Source organism: Danio rerio, chromosome 5 (assembly GCF_052040795.2).
Source record: "Danio rerio strain M-AB ecotype USA chromosome 5, GRCz13ab, whole genome shotgun sequence".
Classification (NCBI taxonomy): domain Eukaryota; kingdom Metazoa; phylum Chordata; class Actinopteri; order Cypriniformes; family Danionidae; genus Danio; species Danio rerio.
The window spans coordinates 76,505,001-76,525,226 of NC_141025.1; the positions used below are offsets into that span (position 1 = coordinate 76,505,001).

The window sequence follows — 20,226 nt, forward strand, 5'->3', positions numbered from 1 at the left end:
AATTGGGCTGGGCTCCGTCAGCCAGGCTCAGTTTCTGGAGGAGTGTATGAGCTCACAGAGCTGGATGCACATCTGAAAAGATGTAGTGGACTCAGACACGGCCCTAAACGTATCAACGATGGGTTTTTTTTTCAGCCTTCATAAAGCACATAAACACTGTTATTTTCTTCATAAAATCCATGTTAGCTATTTAGCAATGAAGCTAGAGTCACCGGGCAGACAGAAGCCCTGCCCATCACCCGAATCCGCGTCTGTTCTGAAGTGAATTTGACGTGCGGATGAAGCGGATTTGACACGCAAATGAAGCGAGTAACCTTAAAAGTTCACGCGGCTATTTACGCGAAAATAGCGTGATTTATCCGCGCGTTCCGCATTTGGTGTGAACACAGCATTACAAAGCCTTTTACTAATAAATGCAAAAATGTCAAATAAAATAAATAATGTTTGATCTACAGCTGTGATTCTGAAACTGAATTCTTACTGTTCAGTGAACGCAAACTGCCGTAGTTTATTAAAGACGCAAACCGCTCACTGCACCTTCAGCAAACCTCCTCATTGCCGCAGCACGAGGGCTTTATGATTGTTTATGAGCGTCAAAAGTGGTTGATCTGTTTGGTGAAATATCTGACAGCGTGTCACTGCAACCTTATTCACACAGGGCATCAGCGTCAACACTTCCCATTCACTTTGAATGGGTGACGTCAGGCGTTGCCGAACTGCATTGTGGATCCGTCGGCGCCGCTTCAGAGGCGTTGCTTGCTGCAGAAGTTGGGACTAGCTCAACTTTTCAAGCGCCGACGGAAGCGTCTGCCAATCAGATCGCTGTATGCAAATACACCAGCTAGACATTGGCCTATTGCTGACTGAATTTCATTGGCTGACGTTGCTATGACAATCACTTCAGCCCCAACTTCAGACATAACTCTGGAATCGCTCAGTTGTGATGATGAGAGACAAACTTGACTCACGCTTCAGTAATGGGATCAGAGATGAGCACATCTGGCACCTCATAACGAGGCTTGATTGGTTTGAGTTCATTAATCTTCACCCGTGTCATGTTCCCCTGCAGTCTGTACAGCTCCAGCAACAAGCGGACCTGCAAACAAACACAAGACTCAATTCTTAAAATCTCCATGGCTTTAAGAGTTTCCTGCTTCAGACTGTTGCCTGGAACCATAGACTGCCATGGTTCCGTTTTTTTTTTTTTTAGAAGTTAATGGTTACCATCCACTATATGGCAAGCAACATTCTTCAGAGTATCTTCTTTTAGGTTCAATGTAAAAAAAAAAACACACAGTTAACAGTGAGTATTTTTATGAGTTTCTTTAATCTGTTAAACACAAAATAAGATGTTTTTAAGAAAGCTGAAAACCTGTAACCATTGGCTTCCATAAAATTAGTTTATCATAGTGGGAAAAACAAATACTATGACAGTCAGTGGTTACAGGTTTCTTTAGAATATCTTGAATTGTGTTCAGAAGAAAAAGTTTTGAACTAGTGTAGAAGTGATGACTATTTTTAAATTAAGTGAACTATTCCTTTAAAAGCTGCTATATATTAGCACCCTTAACCCTCTCAAGGCTGGAATGCAGATTTGCAATGGTTAAAAATTAAACACCTTATTACTCCAGATACATATTTTATGAGTTTTTTTACTCAGAAGTACCACTGCAGGACTTGGTTGTCCATTTGCAACAAACAGTTTCCCCACTTGCACACCAGATGACACACACAAGAAAAAAGTTTCTTGGAGTACCACATGACAAAGTGACTTGGAAACATGACCTACTCGATGAGGATTTGAGATACTAGATTTGAATCCCATATTGTTTTTGTTATTGTTCTGCCACAGAAAAGCAATTTGTTACATTGTTTGAAAAGTTGTATATAAAAAATTATTGTTCATATCATATTCAGTCGTCAGTGTCTAATTACCACACTGAGCTAATGTTGCAAATCTGCAACATCCCAGAACGCCTTGCATGTGAAGGTCTCTCTAAAAAAAAAAAAAAAGTCAGGATTCTGTTGTACTACGCCATATGATAATTTTCCCCAAATATCAGATCTTTCCTGTTTCTAAAAATTAATTTGAACCTGAGAGGGTTAAAGGTGCAGTAGGTGATTGTCTTCAGAAATTTTTTTTGCTGTGCTGGTTGAAAGTCTCAGTACATTTCAATAGTAATGATTACAGTAAATGATCTAAATGTGTTTATATGTATTTTTATATTCTGGGTGAGGCATAAGACTAAAAAATGTTCATCCCTTAAAATATTGTCAGGCCGACATCTCCCATAATTCTGATAAGTAGGCCAAACTGTCTGTCAACAAATGTAGATTTGGACTTCCGTGCATCTGATCAGGCAGATCCGCCATTAGCACGTGGCCACCTGCATGAACGCTGTGAGTTCACGATACGTGCACACGAGACAGTCACAGTAGGCTTGGGCGGTGTCCAAATTTTGAGACCGTCAAACCGCCTCCATATTTTATCCCGGTATCCGGTATTACCGGCGTAATAAAAAAAAATATGACGTAAGGCTCAGACAGCGTCACCAAACTGTTGGCTTGAGCCTAAACCATTCAGAAACTGAATACATTCTATGCGACCTTAGGCAGAGAGAGAGAGAGAGAGAGAGAGAGAGAGAGAGAGAGACTTTCTCTGTCTTACACAAACACACACACATCTCTCCCGCGATTTATTCAGAAATTTACTCCCACACCGTAAGAAATCTGGCCGGCTCCCGCGGGAATGCAGAGAGCTGTAATCGGGCCATAAAAATTATACCCGATAGGTCCCGAGTCCGACACGTACATTTTGATTGACAGCTTTATAAAGCCCGAGCCCTTACAGCTCTAATGCATTTTTTCAAGAATGAGTCATTTATATGTTTTAACAGCATTTATTCGTAACAAACGTAGACTATATCCCACTTGAAAGTTGGAACAAAGAAATAAAATAAGTCCTCTGTAACATCGTAACATCTCAGCACTCTATAGGTCTACATGCACTTAGCCTTTAAATTGGCCAACACACCAATGAAAAGAAATCTTGCTTAACAAATCAAATAAACTCTAAATGATGACGGGTATTTTGGCAGTAACTAAATTGAAGCTGAATATTAAAAGAATAATGCCACCATTAGTCTGTATACTCGGTCTACATTATGATTATATGGTTTAATTAATATTTATTTATAATTTAAAACCCTTTATTCACCAAGATTAGGCTACGTGTGTTTGTGGAGGAACATTATTAAATCCACTGGCTTTAGCGCAGTCTTGCGCTCATGTGCGTCCAGCAGCACTGAACACCGTTTCATTGCTGCTGCTACAGGCCGAGATGCAGAGTTCTGATCTGGCTGATTTTGCAAGTTTTAGGTAGGATTGTTTATTCATCTTATACCAGTCAGGAACATCCATTTAATTTTCCATGACCGTAGTTTCAGGGTAGCGAGTGGCCTCGTCATTTTACCTGTCAGCTTGCGGTTTAGGGCTCTACCGTAATACGCAGTGTATGAGCGACCGCGAAATACCTGCGGCTGGAATAACCGCTCCTTCTGACTGGCTTGACCGCCGTCAAAGTTCTCTTTTTTTACTACTTCGTCATAATTTGCTTCACCTTTGCAGGGATGGATTTTAATGCAGGGATTTGGATTTTTTCGGGTCTCGCCGGGTTCGGGCAAAGATCTTCAGCTCTAATGCAGACCTCTCGTTCATATTAACCACGTCTCCCTTCTGTTCAGTCTAAACTGCCAAACTGCAGGACACTTTGAAGCGCGACTCGTCACGTCACCTCTCCCTGTCCCTCTCTCCCTGTCCCTCTCACCCTCTCCCCCTCCCTCTTCCTCTATCTCTCTCCTCCACACTGTCCCGTGATGACAACCACACACACGTTTTTTAGGCATTAAATAAAGGATATTTAATACTTTATGACGGTATAACGGTATTGAAACTGACACCGTTGCTATTTTTAGATCCCGCGGTATACCATAATACCGTAATATCGCCCAAGCCTAAGTCACAGTAAAATCAAATACTGAATTGAAACTTTTTAAAATCCTGAATCAATATTGGAGTTAGTTTTGCTGCTGGAGGAAGGACACCATAGCTGTATTTCTTTTAGACAGGTAAAATTTTGTCTTAAAACTCTGAGGCTCCGTTTACACTAGTGCGTTTTAGTTTTAAAACGGCGTTTTAGAATGAAAACGATTCGTGTTCACACTCGCGATTTACTCAGCGTTTTTGAACAGCTCTCCGTCCACACCAAAACGCTGAAAACGCACATCACGTGACCACACACACGCTCTCTGGCAAGCGCTGCAGCATTTCTACCCAGATGAGAGCTGTGCTGGTCGGACTGCGCATCAAGCATCTCCCGCTGGATCTAATCTCACTATATTTGCTAAACGTGATATTTAATTCATCTTGTTTTCTATATCTAACGACATATTCCCTGACTTTGGTCTTTTGAATCGATTACTTGTTCACAGATATTGTGTTTTGGCTGAGCGCAAAGATAAGTTAATAATTAATGTAACCACGTACATTCTGTATACTGACTGATTGCTTGCCTTTATTTCCTATAATGTATAAACTTATTGTGCGTTATACTTTCATAATGGCTATTATTGTTTATTAAAACTGACATTCAGCAAAGCAGAGGATACGTTTCGTATTTTCAATGAAAATGAAAGGAGGCAGTGATGTTATATAGGCTCTGTTTTATTTACGAAAACGCATTAGTGTAAACACGGCCTTAGTTGCGCAGAGCTGATGTAGATTGTGTTGTTATGAATGGGTTATATGCACAGAAGTGTTGTTCAGCCACTGAAATCTCCCCGTGAAAGATTGATGTGACTATTTCAGTTTCACAAGGTCCTTTTACAAGATCGATAATGCCGATTTATATTTAATTTAATTTAACAACAAAACATCAGTCAATAGCACTATTCCGCCTAGCCTGCTTTACTGAGCTGAAGTTGCTTTTATTTTCACATTGGTTCATTTCTGATCAATGACAGCCTATGACGCGCTCCCTATATTGTTCAGCATGCTACTCTGAATATTCGCTCTGAAATAGCATGTAAGTGTAGCCAGCCAAACACTAACTACATTACTAACTGGCGAATGACATGAACTAGTCGGTTGTCTGCTGTGGTGTCGGGGTGTGCGCGTTTTTGATTTCAGGAGGCGTGGCTTTGAAACACAGTCACTCCCCTGCCGTCCAAACATAATATGCCAACCGGTTAGCATTTTGGCAGATCACCTACTGCACCTTTAAGAAATTAATATTTTGGCTACAGAACAAACTATTGTTATCCAGTGACTTGTCTAATCAGCCATTCCACCCTGCAAAAACACATTTTAGGGAGGTGTATTCCTTCTTATATAGTATCCATAGTAGGAACAAAAAAAAACAATGCTGTGAATTGACAATGGCAATACTATGAATGTCAAATTTATGGAATACTTCAGATTTTTTTTGTGAGTTTAAAAGAAAAGAGGGACTCCAAACTTTTTTTTTTTTTTTTTTTTTTTAGGGGGAGTAAATAACGACAGTTTTTATTTTGGGGTGAACGATCCCTTTAAATCAGCTGCAGTCAAGCTGTTTATTATATCATTATAATATTTCATGTTTATTTATATTTTTGCTCCAGGTCTGTGCGACTATCACTGACCTTGTTGTTGTCATTGATGAGCTGCAGTGTGAGTCTGGAGTCGCTCAGCTCCAGTGTGTCCAGCAGAGCTCTGTACGGGGACTGACCTGGCTTCAGCTCCCTCTGGCGCCTGTAAACACACACATTCACACACTTAAGACCCAACAAAAACCCTGATAGCCACAAACCTCTGTGATTGGCTCGTTCACAACAGCGTTTAGAAAAGTAACATGTTACACGCGCCAACGCCGTACATTCATTTTCAGACTCAGACTACCTCCGTTTTTATACTAATTCATCGCGTTTTTACCACCAATATATCATGAATTTTAAAGATACTCACTTGCAAAATGAGCTCTGGTCGCATGTTTTGAAGTTACTGCGGTCCACAGCCTGAGCGCTCACAAACAGCAGAAACAGCAGCAAAACAAAGCTGAAACACAATAGCAGAGTTCACAAAACAAACACCCGTGCAGACACTGCAGCTAACGCATTCAGTTGCACCAAAAACAGATGGAAATGCTGTAAATAAAACCGATAAACACATAACAGTACCATAGTTCCACAACAGCAGTCATTTGCATTGAATCGTGGCTAACGTAAAGGATTAATTTACAAGCTGTAAATTGATATGAGTGTTACATGAGCAAATCTAATGGGTTACGCTAATAAAGAGCATTTCAAACGGTTAAGTCTTTGATTTTATGCACACTTAATCCTATTAGTCTGTCTGAGCGTTACAATACCTGTCACAGGAAGCCGCCATCTTGCCTCCATGTGAACTTTGCCCCTGCGCGCATCCGTGAGCTGGCGGATGTGTGCACGTGCACTTTTTTGCAAATGTTTGAGCTTGTATAACATTTGATGTAAAGTCATAATGAAGTAAATAATAATATTAACTAAATAATAATTTAGACATTGACAGTCAAGCACTGAATTTGAATTTTTAGGGTTACACAGATGGTTCCCACCCCCAAAAATCGCATTGATGTTAATTATTATTATATGTAAATTCAGGGTTACTTATTTCTTCGGTTTAATAGAAATGTGATTGGACATGTGTGTTATATGCATGTATTGTTCCCCACATGGGTGTGAAAACGGACAATATGCACAGCTAATGTTTCTCAGCCAATGATGAACTTCCAGTGAAAGGTTTATGTTTTCAATTTTATAAGGTTCTTAATTTTTACAGCATCGATGTTGTAAAGTAATTAAAATACAATCAGTTAAATAGACTTAAGCATTCAATTGGTTTTTAAAGCGTAAAAAGAGACGAAAAGTTGCCGTCATTAGCAGCAGGCTAGCGCAGAAACTCTATTGCACAGGTGTCAAACTCAGTTCCTAAAGGGCCGCAGCTCTGCACAGTTTAGTTCCAACCCTAATTAAACACACCTGATCAAACTAATTGAGTCCTTCAGGCTTGTTTGAAACCTACAGGTAATGTGTTGGAGCAGGGTTGGAACTAAACTGTGCAGGGCTTCGGCCCTCCAGGAATTGAGTTTGACACCCCTGCTCTATTGGAAATACTGAGGTAAAATTAAGTTCCATATTTGAAAGAAATGGCATGGAAAAATATAATTTAATGCAGTGCTTCTTGTTTGGTCTGATACCCACTTTATAGTTATCGTATCTCAGCCAGGCAGCGATGATTGCTGTTTTTTTAAAGAAATCTGATCTTAAACGCTGCGATTTTATTTGGGATGACAATGCGCTATATGCACAGCAAGCGTTTTTCAACCAATGATGAACTTCCGGTGAAAGCTTTATGTGACTATTTTCAATTTCATAAGGTTTCTTTTACAGGATTGATGTTGTAATGTAATTCAAATATATGGAGTTACATGGACTTAAGCATTCATTTGGTTGTTAAAGCGTAAAAAGAGACGAAGGACCATTAACGTTGATTCCGTCATTAGCAGCAGGCTAACGCAGAAACTTCATTGAAAATACTTGCTTCTTGTTTGGTATGATACCCATTTTATATCGTAATTCAGCCAGGCAATGATGATCGCTGTTTTTTTTTTTTTTTTAAGAAATCAGATCTTAAATGCTGCGATTTAAATGGGACAAAAATTAACTAAAAGCCCTCAGGATGGCTGACTGAAATTAAAAGTCTGTGTGCATATATCTCATTGATACTATTAAAAAGTGTAACATTTGACTGCGTCAGTCACACGGTAACAAAAAAGCAGTTAATTTATTCTCTCTTTATTTAATTTATCGAATGCTTGGAAAAAATTAACAACAATGTCATCAATCACGCAACAGTCCCGGTTTCTTCACTCATTTTAGTCCTATTAAAACGAGTCATTAATCAAAGTATTTCGCCTTAATACTTTTAGGTTTGTTGATCCCTCAATGGGGGCAACATGGTGACTCTGTGGTTAGCACTGTCGCCTCACAGCAAGAAGGTCGCTAGTTCAAGTCCCAGCTGGGTCAGTTGGCATTTCTGTGTGGAGTTTGCGTGTTCTCCACATGTTGGCGTGGGTTTCCCCCCACAGTCCAAACACATGTGAAATGAATAAACTAAATTGGCCGTAGTCTATGTGTTTGAATGGATGTTTCCCAGTACTGGGTTGCAGCTAAAAGCATATGCTGGAATAGTTGGCGATTCATTGTGCTGTGGCAATCCCTGATGAATAAAGGGACTAATTCAAAGGAAAATGAATAGTTTGTACTATCACTGACTGAGGTTTACTTTCTATTTAATCGACATTTTGGAATATTGCATAAAAATGTCTAATGGAAATGCCAAGATGTGCATACATTTTTAAAATATGCATAAAAATCGTATGCACACAATTGAGTGGGATAAACTTTGACAAAAATCAACAAACGTGGAACTTTTAAAACAACATTATGTTGGACTGTTTTTCAAACTTTCAAGCCAGGGTTTCACAGACAAACATCAAAGTTGATATATAAATATAATATATAGTCTATAGTCAAGATAAGTTTAGACAAAATTATTAAATCTGTACTGAAAACAGTATCTTAATTTTCTTTTATATATTTGTAATCAATATTTTTATGCATTTCCCCCTTTCTTTCCAATGTATTTAGCCTGTATTTTTCGCCATATTTTTCGCTAAAAGCGTGATTTTTGGGGGGGAATGTACAAAAATTTGGAAATAAGTTTTTTTTTTTTTTAATGAAACTGGAAAGGTCAACCCAAAACACTTTACAGTAAGTACACTCCCAAAATAAACTATTTAGCGTTTCGTCATGAGTACAAAATGAGCATTTATAATAAATATTGTTATTAAATTGAGCTAGTTTGGTATTTGATTGAGACTTCGACAGCTTGTTTGTAAAAAAACTTTCGACCATGTGCTGGACCATAGACTTGGTGGCTCCTCCCTCATTACTCAAAGCCGTCAGACGATTGGCTGTATTCTGTCGAGTAGATGACGTTTTCGCTAGTATAAATCAACCGGAGTGCCTGTTCGTCCTTCTCTATGTCTCAGCGTCCACCAAGAAAAGTCTGAAGGTATGCAGTGTCTCTTGCTTTTTTGTGTTAGGTTCGAGTCAATGAGTGACATTGAAGCTTTATAATGCTCTTATTCTATAAGCATTTGACTACGGACCTCCATTCTTGGCATGCTCGCGGTTGTCTGTACGCTTGTGTGAATATACGGAGGTATATCAGCGCCAGTGCAATGTCTTCGGTGCCAGCATGTGCCCATCAGCTGGTTCTATCCTCAATCACTGGAACACTGTTTAATTAGCTTTCAGTTTGGTGTAAAACTAGCTTTAACTGAACCGTTTTCTAACTATATTGACATTTTATTCTTCAGGTTTTGTTTATCGTCGGGACACGTGTTTGGAGCAACTGACCAGAAGCTACATCCGGTATTACAGGAGTTGGGGGCATTCTCCCCCCACTTTTAAAAGCTTTTCACATCTGTCGTGCTGTTTGTTGTAAATCAGTATTTAATTTGAATGAATCTACTTGCTATTGTTTTAGCTTAATAGTTTGTGTTGGCAGTTTACAGTATTAGAGTTTTTGAATGTCATTTTTAATCTTGTGTTCCTCAAATGTGGTTTTGATGTAGCATTTACTATTAGACATTTAGGTGAAGTTGGTTTTATATTCACATTTTCACTGAGCACTTGGTAATGGTAACAATTGTTAATCATGCTACTTTGAATATCCGTGTGTGTGTGTCACATCAGCACAATTGAATTAACCAAACAATTCTGTACTATTAATCATTGGCTGCTAATAGGACTTCCCCATTTAAAATTAGCAAAGAATACTTAAGGAGTTATATATATATATATATATATATATATATATATATATATATATATATATATATTAAAACGACTTCATCCTTGTCTTTTAGAAATGTAGCTTTATTATTAATACACTTGGAGAAATTTAACATTGGTAGACTGCCACAAGAGGGTATCCTTTGTAAATGTATAGTTCTTTACATGGTTGACTTGAAATAAAGAAAATTGTCAGAAAATGCTTGCACGTGTTCTGCTTTTTAAAATTTAAAGATTACCACATGCTTTAAATTTTTACAGTTTTACACCATATGATTTTTCACTGCAAATACATAAAATGCAAAACACTGGAAAGTAGGTTATATTTCTCAGACCTGGGGGCTATTTCATAAAAGTTGGGATTAAAGTCAAAAGCCTGACTTCAATGAGCTGAACTAAACGTCCACGCTTAAATTGGTTTCATAACAGCAAGTTGAAGATCATTTGATCTAACTAGTCTGAGTTCAGTTTAAATAACCTAGATAACTCATGCACGTTTCTGTCATGAAACCTTAAGAGTCAAGCATAGATGCATCGATTATCCTGCATATTTTAGTTCCAACGCCAATTAAACGCACCTGAATCATCTAATCAAGCTCTGCCTATGTATCCTTAACTTCCAGGCAGGTGTGTTAAAGAAAGCTGGAGCTAAACTGTGTAGGACACCAGCCCTCCAGGACCGAGTTTGGGCACCCCTGGCTTATGCACTGACAAAAAGTGTTGCAGAACTGTTGCAAATTATTTGTGCTGAATTAAAACAAACAAAATAAGTTTAATAATGATTCAATTCAGCCCAAATAAATTGTTTACGACCACTTAACGTAAAAAAGTTAAGTAAATCCAAGGAATCATCTTTTTTTTCAGTGTACAACTGCTTTAGATGATACAATGAGTTTAAGAATCTACATTTAGGAAATGTAAATGCAAAAAAATTAATAAAAAAAGCAAGTATTTAATCTTTTTTTAAGGTATATAGCTGTAGAAAATGTACCAAGTATAATAGGGCTATCTGTACAACTTGAAACGTGTTTTTTTTAAGTCACTGGTGCACAAGTATCCTATATAATTGGTTTGTCAAGCCCACTCACCAACATGAACACTAGTTTCTAATTTGATTCCAGCAAATTCCTAAAAGTGAAGCAGCAGTTATTGTTTTTGAAAGCCAACTGTGTGTAAAGTAATTTTTGCATGTCAATTCCACACCGAAGGATATTCAAATAAGTGAATGATCTAATTAAATCTGACATTATACTTGTATGGTTAACTTGCTGTACAAACGAGAAATAAAAATATTTAAAAGTATTAACAATTCAGTTGCTTTATTTATGATGAAAACCATGATCTGTGAAGCTTTTTGTTTCACATAAAAGAGATGGCGACTAATGTGACCAAGATGTAGGCTCAAGTTGAAGATGACTGATTTCAAGTTACAGCATTATGGGGTAAACAAGTGCAATAACCCAACCAGTAAATATCACAATTAAAAATTTCTAAATTTTGTAAGTAACTAAAAAAAAACAGTTTTTATTAAGTAACTTAATAAAGAACTGTTAAAAAACTGTTTTTATGTAGAAGTTATGAATTTGATATGATTTAGCTGCACATACTGTAATAAAATATTGAGGTGAAGTGTCATATTCACACATTTGGACTTATAAAAGTATTCTCTGCAAATTCCTAATAGTGAAATTATTTTGGGGAAGACTGCTGGTTCGAGCCTCGGCAGGGTCGGTTCATTTCTGTGTGGAGTTTGCATGTTCTCCCTGTGTTGGCGTGGGTTTCCTCCAGGTGCTCCGGTTTCCCCCACAGTCCAAACACATGCGCTATAGGGGAATTGGATATGCTAAATTAACTGTAGTGTATGTGAGTGTGTATAGATGTTTCCCAGTGATGGGTTGCTGCTGGAAGGGCATTCATTCATTTTCTTGTCGGCTTAGTCCCTTTATTTATCCGGGGTCGCCACAGTGGAATGAACTGCCAACTCATCCGGTAAGTTTTTACGCAGACTGTGGGGGAAACCGGAGCACCCCCACGCGAAGGCAGGAAGAACATGCAAACTCCAAACAGAAACGCCAACTGAGCCGAATTTTGAACCAGCGACCTTCTTGCTGTGAGGCGACAGCACTACCTACTGCGCCACTGCCTCGCCCCGCTGGAAGGGCATTCGCTGCGTAAAACATATGCTGGATAAGTTGGCGGTTCATTCCGCTGTGGCGATCCCTGATTAATAAAGGGAGAAGTAGAAAAGAAAATGAATGAATGAACAATGTATGCATGCACAATTTGATTAGGCCATTTTGTAATAAAAGACAGCACAATCAGTGTATTTTAAGTGTAAGTTATATTTAGCTGGTTTATCTAGAGACGGTCAGTCCTGAAATAAATAATAATATTGACAGATGAGCAAAAGTGTCCATTTAAAAAACCATTTAATCTTTGCATTTTCTTTAAATGACCAGCAGAGGTCAGCATTGCTTCACTGATGCCCTGACAAGAACAAACCCGCCAAAAGAAAATAAAAACCCCAAATATGAAAGTGATGTAGGCCTAATTTACTTAAGTGCGTTTTCTCGGTAGTTATAAATGTATTGTAAGTATTGAAATCCAGTTATTATCTGACAACTCCAAACTTAAAATACACAGACTTAGACATTGTAAAAGAAGTTTAGGCAAGGCAAGTTTATTTATATGGCACATTTCATACACAGTGGCAATTCAAAGTGCTTTACATAAACAAGAACAAAAGAGACAAAAGTAAGAAAATGAAAACAAATATTAAAAATAAAAACTTAAAGATGTTTGGGAGAAGGATATTGGTCAAACTATTGAAGAGAATGACTGGGAAATTGTATGTGAAAATATATATCCGAAGTGTACCTCTCTTTGGATCCATAAGCTTAATTTGAAATTTTTTAATAGGATCTACTTTACTCCAATACGTATTAAGAAAATATTTTATGCCTAATATTTCCATCATGACATAAACTGACTCCTATACATTGTAGTTTATGTAGCTAAATCACCTGGTTTGCGGAATGATTTCGTTTGTTTTTTGGCACCAACTTACTAATAAAAAATGAAGTTACACAAAGTACTTGCCAGTATATGAAGGAGTGTCGTCTTCAGTTCATAACTCTTAGGTGGTTATAAGAACAGCTTGTACCAACTTCTCCTTAAGGAAGATTTGATATACTGTGTAGTATTGTTTAGTGTACGCCCACATATTATGAAGTTCATGATAAATATTGATTTTAAAAAATGGCTCTGAGAAAACTTTATGAAAATATTTGGCTATTTTAGGCACTTTGCACTTTCCCTTATTTATAGCGTACGATTAAGCATTAAGTACATATTTTTTTAAGCCCTGCATAAAGCATAATCAGATTTTAATTTCTGCTCATGTTAATGCATATTAAACCACAGCATTTTAGTTATCATCTTTAATAAAATCATATTAAACCACAGCATTTTAGTTATCATGTTTAATAAAATCATACAAAACCACAAAATTGTAGTTATCATATTAAAACATCATATTTACTCCAGCATATGAGTTTTTTAATTTTATGTCGCATTTATGGTCTACGATTAAGCATTAAATATGAAAAAATGAGGTGTAAACCCTGCATAAAAACCATAAATATATTTAAATTTCTGCTCATTAATCATATGAACAGCATTTTAGTTATCATCTTTAAAAAATCATATTAAACCACAGCATTTGCAATATAATTTCTTCCAATATTTTGTGCCTATTACATAAAATTATTCCTATAAATTTACTGTCGTTTATTTGGGTAAAGACCTGGTGACTTTAAATAAAATATATAATTATTTAAATAAAATAATAAATATTATTAAATAAATATTTTTTTTTACTAAATACATTTAAATAAAATAAATTAAAATCAACAAAAATAAAGTAAGTAACACAAGCCAGTATATGAAGGAGTGTCAAACAGCTTGTACCAACTTAACTTCTCCTTAAGGAAGATTTGATATACTGTGTAGTATTGTTTAGTGTATGCCCACATATTATGATGCTCATGATGAATATTGATTTTAAAAAATGGCTCTTAGAAAACTTTATGAAAATATTTGACCCTTTTAGGCACTTTTTGCACTTTCCTTTAATATTTATAGCCTACGATTAAGCATTAAGTACATATTTTTAAAGCCTTGCATAAAGCCATAACCAAATTTTAATTTCTGCTCATGTTAATGCATATTAAACCACAACATTTTAGTTATCATCTTTAATAAAATCATATTAAACCACAAGATTTAAAACATCAAATTAAACCACAGCATTTGAGTTATTTCATTTTATGTCGCATTTATGGTCTACGATTAAGCTTTAAATATGAAAAAATGAGGTGTAAACCCTGCATAAAACCATAAATATATTAAAATTTCTGCTCATATAAATCATAACAGTGTTTAAGTTATAATTTAAAAAAAAATCATATTAAACCACAGCATTTGCATTTTAATTTCTTCCATTATTTTGTGCCTTTGACATAAAATTATTCCTATAAATTTACTGTCGTTTGTTAGGGTAAAGACCTGGTGACTTTAAATAAATAAAAAAATTATTTGAATAAAAAATAAATATTATTAAATAAATAAAAACAATTTTACTAAATACATTTAAATATAAAAAAAATAAATAAATAAATAAATAACATAAAGTAAATAACACAAGCCAGTTTATGAAGGAGTGTCATCTTCGGTTCATAACTCATAGGTGGTTAAGAACAGCTTGTACCAATGTGGATTTGATGTACGGTACATTGTGATCACAGGTGTGCATTTATTGGCAATTAGACAGCAGCTTTGAATGAGACTCAGATATTACTGAGTTTAATGCACCAGCTAGCAAATATACAGTCATTTCAAGTTATTATTTAATATATTTAGATAGTAAGGGCAGCACGGTGGTGCAAGACAGCAAGTAGGTCGCTGCTTCGAGCCCCGGCTGGGCCAGTTGACATTTCTTTGTGGAGTTTGCATGTTCTCACTGTGTTGGCGTGGGTTTCCTCCGGGTGCTCTGGTTTCCCCCACAAGTCCAAAGACATTGTATGGGTGAATTGGGTAGGCTAAATTGTCCGTAGTGTATGAATGAGTGTGTGTGGATGCTTCCCAGTACTGGGTTGCAGCTGGAAGGAAATCCACTGTGACATGCTAAAAAAGTGGGTGGATTATTCCCCTGTGGTGACCCCTGATGAATAAAGGGACTAAGCTGAGGGAAAATGGATGAATTATATATATATATATATATATACTTACCGGCCACTTTATTAGGTACACCTGTCCAACTGCTCGTTAACACTATTTTCTAATCACATGGCAGCAACTCAATGCATTTAAAAATGTAGACATGCTCAAGCCGATCTGCTGCAGTTCAAACTGCATCAGAATGGGGAAGAAAGGGGATTTAAGTGACTTTGAACGAGGCATGGTTGTTGGTGTCAGACGGGCTGTTCTGAGTATTTCAGAAACTGCTGATCTACTGGGATTTTCACGCACAACCATCTCTAGGGTTTACAGAGAATGGTCTGAAAAGAGGAAATATCCAGTGAGTGGCAGTTCTGTCGGCGCAAATGCCTTGCCAGAGGTCAGAGGAGAATGGCCAGACTGGTTCCAGCTGATAGAAAGGCAACAGTAACTCAAATAAGCACTTGTTACAAGCCGAGGAATGAAGAAGAGCATCTCTGAACACACAACACGTCCAACCTTGAGGCGGATGGGCTACAGCAGCAGAAGACCACACCGGGTGCCGCTCCTGTCAGCTAAGAACAGGAAACTGAGGCTACAATTGACACAGGCTCACCAAAACTGGACAATAGAAGATTGGAGAAACGTTGCCTGCTCTGATGAGTCTCCATTTCTGCTGACACATTCGGATAGTTGGGTCAGAATTTGGCGTCAACAACATGAAAGCATGGATCCATCCTGCCTTGCATCAACGGTTCAGGCTGCTGGTGGTGGTGTAATGGTGTGGGGGAGATTTTCTTGGCACACTTTGGGCACATTAGTACTAACTGAGCATCGTATCAACGCCACAGCCTACCTGAGTATTGTTGCTGACCATGTCCATCCCTTTATGACCACAGTGTACTCATCTTCTGATGGCTACTTCCAGCAGGATAACACGCCATGTCAAAGCGTGAATCATCTCAGACTGGTTTCTTGAACATGACAATGAGTTCACTGTACTCAAATGGCCTCCACAGTCACCGGCTCTCAATCCAATAGAGCACCTTTGGGATGTGGTGGAGCGGGAGATTGGCATCATGGATGTGCAGCCGACAAATCTGCAGCAACTGTGATGCTATCATGTCAATATGGAGCAAAATCTCTGAGGAATATTTCCAGTAACCTGTTGAATCTACGTCATGAAGGATTAAGGCAGTTCTGAAGGCAAAAGTGGGGCCAGCCAGGTAAGGTAAGGTGTACCTAATAAAGTGGCCAGTTGAAACATTATAAACATTTAACTTAAAAACTATTTTGGAAGTATAAAAAAAGTGAAAAAAATTACTAATAATAGTCAAATAAATGAATAAGAACAATCAAAGGATTCCACGTTTAATTAATCCCTGCTTTCCCTGGGAATCGAACCCATGCTCCAGCATTGCCAACACATCTAAACAAACATACACAACATATGCAATGCTTCACACTGCACAATGCATCATCTGCTGATGTTACGAAACACAGATATAATTCATCAGTCTTCAATGCACAGATTACATAAGAGCCCACGGGCATTAGGGGCCCCTGGGGGGGGACTGAGGTTATGGCATTGGATCAGACTGCTGAGAGAGGAGGCAAACGTTCACATTCCTCCCGCAGACCTCACCCGAATCCTCAAATCTGATTGGACGCTCAGAGGCCAAACATTGAGCAGAGTCAGATGCACACCCCTGCACGTGTCTGCACATTCAATCAGCAACTCGTTTACTTACTATACCATTCACAGTTTATTACAGGGTTGTTGTAGTGTCATATACAACACCATCCCAGACAATATAGCACTTTAAACTATCCAAAATGTCAATAAAAAGTCACTTTTTTTTATTTTTCAAGGTTAAACGTTGTTGAAAGAAAGATTAAGATCCTATTATGCAGTGTTTCTCAACTGGTGGGTCAAACATTTTCAGAGGGTCGCAGAGTGTGTGATCAAAAAAAATAAAATAAATAAATTTGCGTATATCGGACTTTTATTTTGAAATGCGTGTGCGACTATCGTACCGTTTGACATGTGAAATTTCATTTAATTATAGCAACAAATATGTCGAAGCACAAGTACGACCTCGAATATGTAAAGTATGAATTTACACATATGGACGACAAAAAAGACTTAAAGGGCACCTAGGTTACCCCTTTTTTCAGATTTAATATAAGTCTTTTGCGTCTCTAGAATGTGTATATAAAGTTTCAGATCAAAACACCCATCAGATTTTTCATTATACCTTTTACAAGATGCTGTTTTATACTGATTTCCAGCAGGGGGTGGTTTTGTCGTACTGCGCCTTTAAGACGAGTGTTTCCCGCCCACTATTTCTACATGCCTCCTCCCTCAGCTGCGTCAGACAACAGACAGACTAACCGTACGTTCACACCGAAAGCGGCGAGAGCGTCAAAGTAGCCTGAAGTCATTCATTTTCAATGAGAGCCGGCGGCGATAAGCGGCGAGGAGCAGCGCGGCGCGTCTTCGCCGGCGTGAGCGTCGAGGAGAGTTGAAATTAAATCAACTTTATGGTAATGAGCTATGACGCGGTTCGGCGGCAAGCAATCAGAATAAAGACGGCCATCGCTTGATAGCAGTTCAGAGAACACAGACCTGTGAACTTTGGTTCTGACCACAGTTGTTCCCAAGGGTTTGATGATTGCGGTCGCCGGATTTCCAATTATTTACAATGTTTTCCTACAGGAACATGCATTAAATAAGTTACTGGCGAGTTACTGACGTTCATTAATGTTATATAAATTTATCTTAAAAAAGTGGGAATCTCACGCGATGTGACAGTACAAAACAGTACTGCTGCTTCAGGATATTTCAGACATATGGACACATATTGGATAGAGCAAAGCCACACGCAACTTGATCTTCCATTGTTGTATGAATTTGATAAGAAGTGCGCAACATTTTCACGCTAGAAACATGTCTTATGCAGGAATGTAACTGATATGCTGCAACGGCTCCTTTAAATATGAGATCAATGTAGCGAGTTTTGACGCTCTCGCCGCAGAAGCTGAAGGCAGAGAGCGTTGTCGCCAGGGCGGCCAGAGCGACCTTGGACGCTCTCGCCGCTTTCGGTGTGAACGTACGGTTAAAGGAAGAAGGTCTCACGTAGCGTTTGTGAGATACTACAGTAAGAACTAACCTTTACTAATCAGTATTGTGAAGTTGCATTGATGAGTCACACACAATACCGTTACAAAGTTAACGCGCGCGCCCGCGCACACACACACCGCAGATGACACACACACACACACACACAGGCAGGCAGGCAGACAGACAGACAGAGCGCGCTTAGCTTAGTTAAGGCTAACCTCAAGTACTGTGTGGATATCTGTGATGCTAATGTACAAAATAAACCTGATTTAACTTCCACAAACCGGGATTGAAGCGTCTTGTATAATTGTTCTGACACGCGGCTGTGCTGATGAAGTAAAGCTGAAGTAAAACGCTGTAATTAATTACACACATACTCTGATTTAAAACACTTTAAACATGTGAAACTCACTCTTAATCACATTTGATGATGATTGCTGATCCTAGCGAACAGAACAGACCTTTTATTCCCGGTTGCTTTGCGTATGTCTGCCTGGTCTTGTTGACATATACACGGGACTACCGGAACATGTTAATGCGCAGCTGTCAATCAATTCGGTGGGCGGGGGGAATCGCACACTTACGTAATGGTGCGATCGATTTGAAAAACAGCTCCAATTGGCCGACCCCTTTTTTGTAGTTAAATTGAAAAAAAAGGACTGGGTGTGTTCATATCACCCCAGTATGACGGTCTGTACACTATACCAACACACCCCTAGTAGCAAAGAATTCTGGCCCAAATTTGGCAAAAAGCTGGCACAGCAGGCATTCATCCGGCACTGGCATACAGCATGTGGGCCAAACATGGCCCGGGTTTGGCAGAGGTGGCACCGTTTTTAAGGCGGCACACAAGATTTGGGCCAGATGAAAAACGTGGTATTTGGCCCAGATTTAAAAATTTGATAAGTGGGCCATGTGAGTTTGGCCAGTCTTGACCCACATTTAAAATACACTAAAATCATTTTTGAGTAAAGAAAAAAATTCTACCAATCAGGTCACTTTGAGAAAAAGCGTGCCCATAGTGTGCCTAAAGCGCATCACTCCATGGGTTTATCAATTTCATTGCAATCGTGACACACCAACCTATCTGGCCCAGTTCAGGCCCAGTTATGAGTTATTAACTTGGCTGAGACTTGGCCCAGATATGGTCCGTGTTTGGCTCTTGTCTGGAAGCCAGATTTGGTCCAGTCATGTACCGTAATTCACTGCGGCATGTGGGCCAAGCAAAACCTGATTGTGTGGGCCAGAGCTGGGCCAGAGAAATTTTGCTATGTGGGACAGATCTGTCCAAACAGCTTGAAAAGTAGATTTTTTACCATAGGTGCCCTTTAAAGCCTCAGTGTGTCATATGTAGTGAGGTGCTCTCACAATTGAGCATGCAACCTTCTAAATTAAAAAGACAATTAAAAAACCAAACATCCCAGTTGCAAGGACAAACCTGTGGACTATTTTTATCAAAATATAAAACAGAAAAAAATGAACTGCATTATGGGATGTTGATCTCTGCTCTGTGGACCTTTAAAGTTAAAAAATTCAACTCTACAGTTTAACAAAGTGACTTTTATTGACATTTTAATAGTTTGAAACTATATACTGTATGAGGGCCGGAGCAAGCTGGTTTTAGAGGGGTTTTGGCAACTTCCAGGCTGGTTTCCAGCCATTTCCAGCCTGGTTTTAGCTGGTCAGGCTGGGAGATGACCAGCTAAAACCAGCTTGACCAGCCTAGCCAAGGTGGGAGTCCAGCCAAAACCAGCTATGTCCAGCTTAAACCAGGCTGGTCAAGCTGGTTTTAGCTGGTCATTTTCCAGCCTGACCAGCTAAAACCAGGCTGGAAATGGCTGGAAACCAGCCTGGAAATTGCCAAAACCCCTTGTAGCGAGGCAGAGGGAAAACACAAACACAACGGCGTGGTGTTACAAACAATTCCCCGGAGGGTGCTTTATTTACACG

At 38.5% G+C, this 20,226-nt stretch overlaps 1 protein-coding gene, 1 long non-coding RNA gene and 1 other non-coding gene across 10 annotated transcripts in view; 2 read left to right on the plus strand and 1 right to left on the minus strand.

Annotated features, from left to right (window-relative positions):
- The window catches only part of ganaba (glucosidase II alpha subunit a), a 41,731-nt gene extending 35,273 nt beyond the window's left edge, over positions 1 to 6,458 (minus strand). For 4 of the 8 annotated variants that reach the window (XM_087250945.1, XM_087250943.1, XM_087250948.1 and 1 more), the window contains exons 1-4: positions 6,213 to 6,436; positions 6,001 to 6,090; positions 5,679 to 5,787; positions 969 to 1,096 (exon numbers count right to left, since the gene is read on the minus strand). In XM_087250945.1, coding sequence (XP_087107071.1) covers positions 969 to 1,096; positions 5,679 to 5,787; positions 6,001 to 6,090; positions 6,213 to 6,241 — 356 coding nt within the window. In that variant the 5' untranslated portion in view covers positions 6,242 to 6,436. 8 annotated transcript variants of the gene reach the window in all.
- A 2,656-nt stretch (positions 6,459 to 9,114) lies between these two features.
- Positions 9,115 to 10,135, plus strand: LOC147844533 (uncharacterized). Its single transcript, XR_015492088.1, has 2 exons — positions 9,115 to 9,150; positions 9,458 to 10,135. It is a non-coding gene; the product is annotated as an uncharacterized LOC147844533 (long non-coding RNA).
- Positions 9,247 to 9,379, plus strand: LOC137495807 (small nucleolar RNA SNORA57). The gene has a single exon (XR_015492398.1). It is a non-coding gene; the product is annotated as a small nucleolar RNA SNORA57 (small nucleolar RNA).
- Positions 10,136 to 20,226: the final 10,091 nt, after the last annotated feature.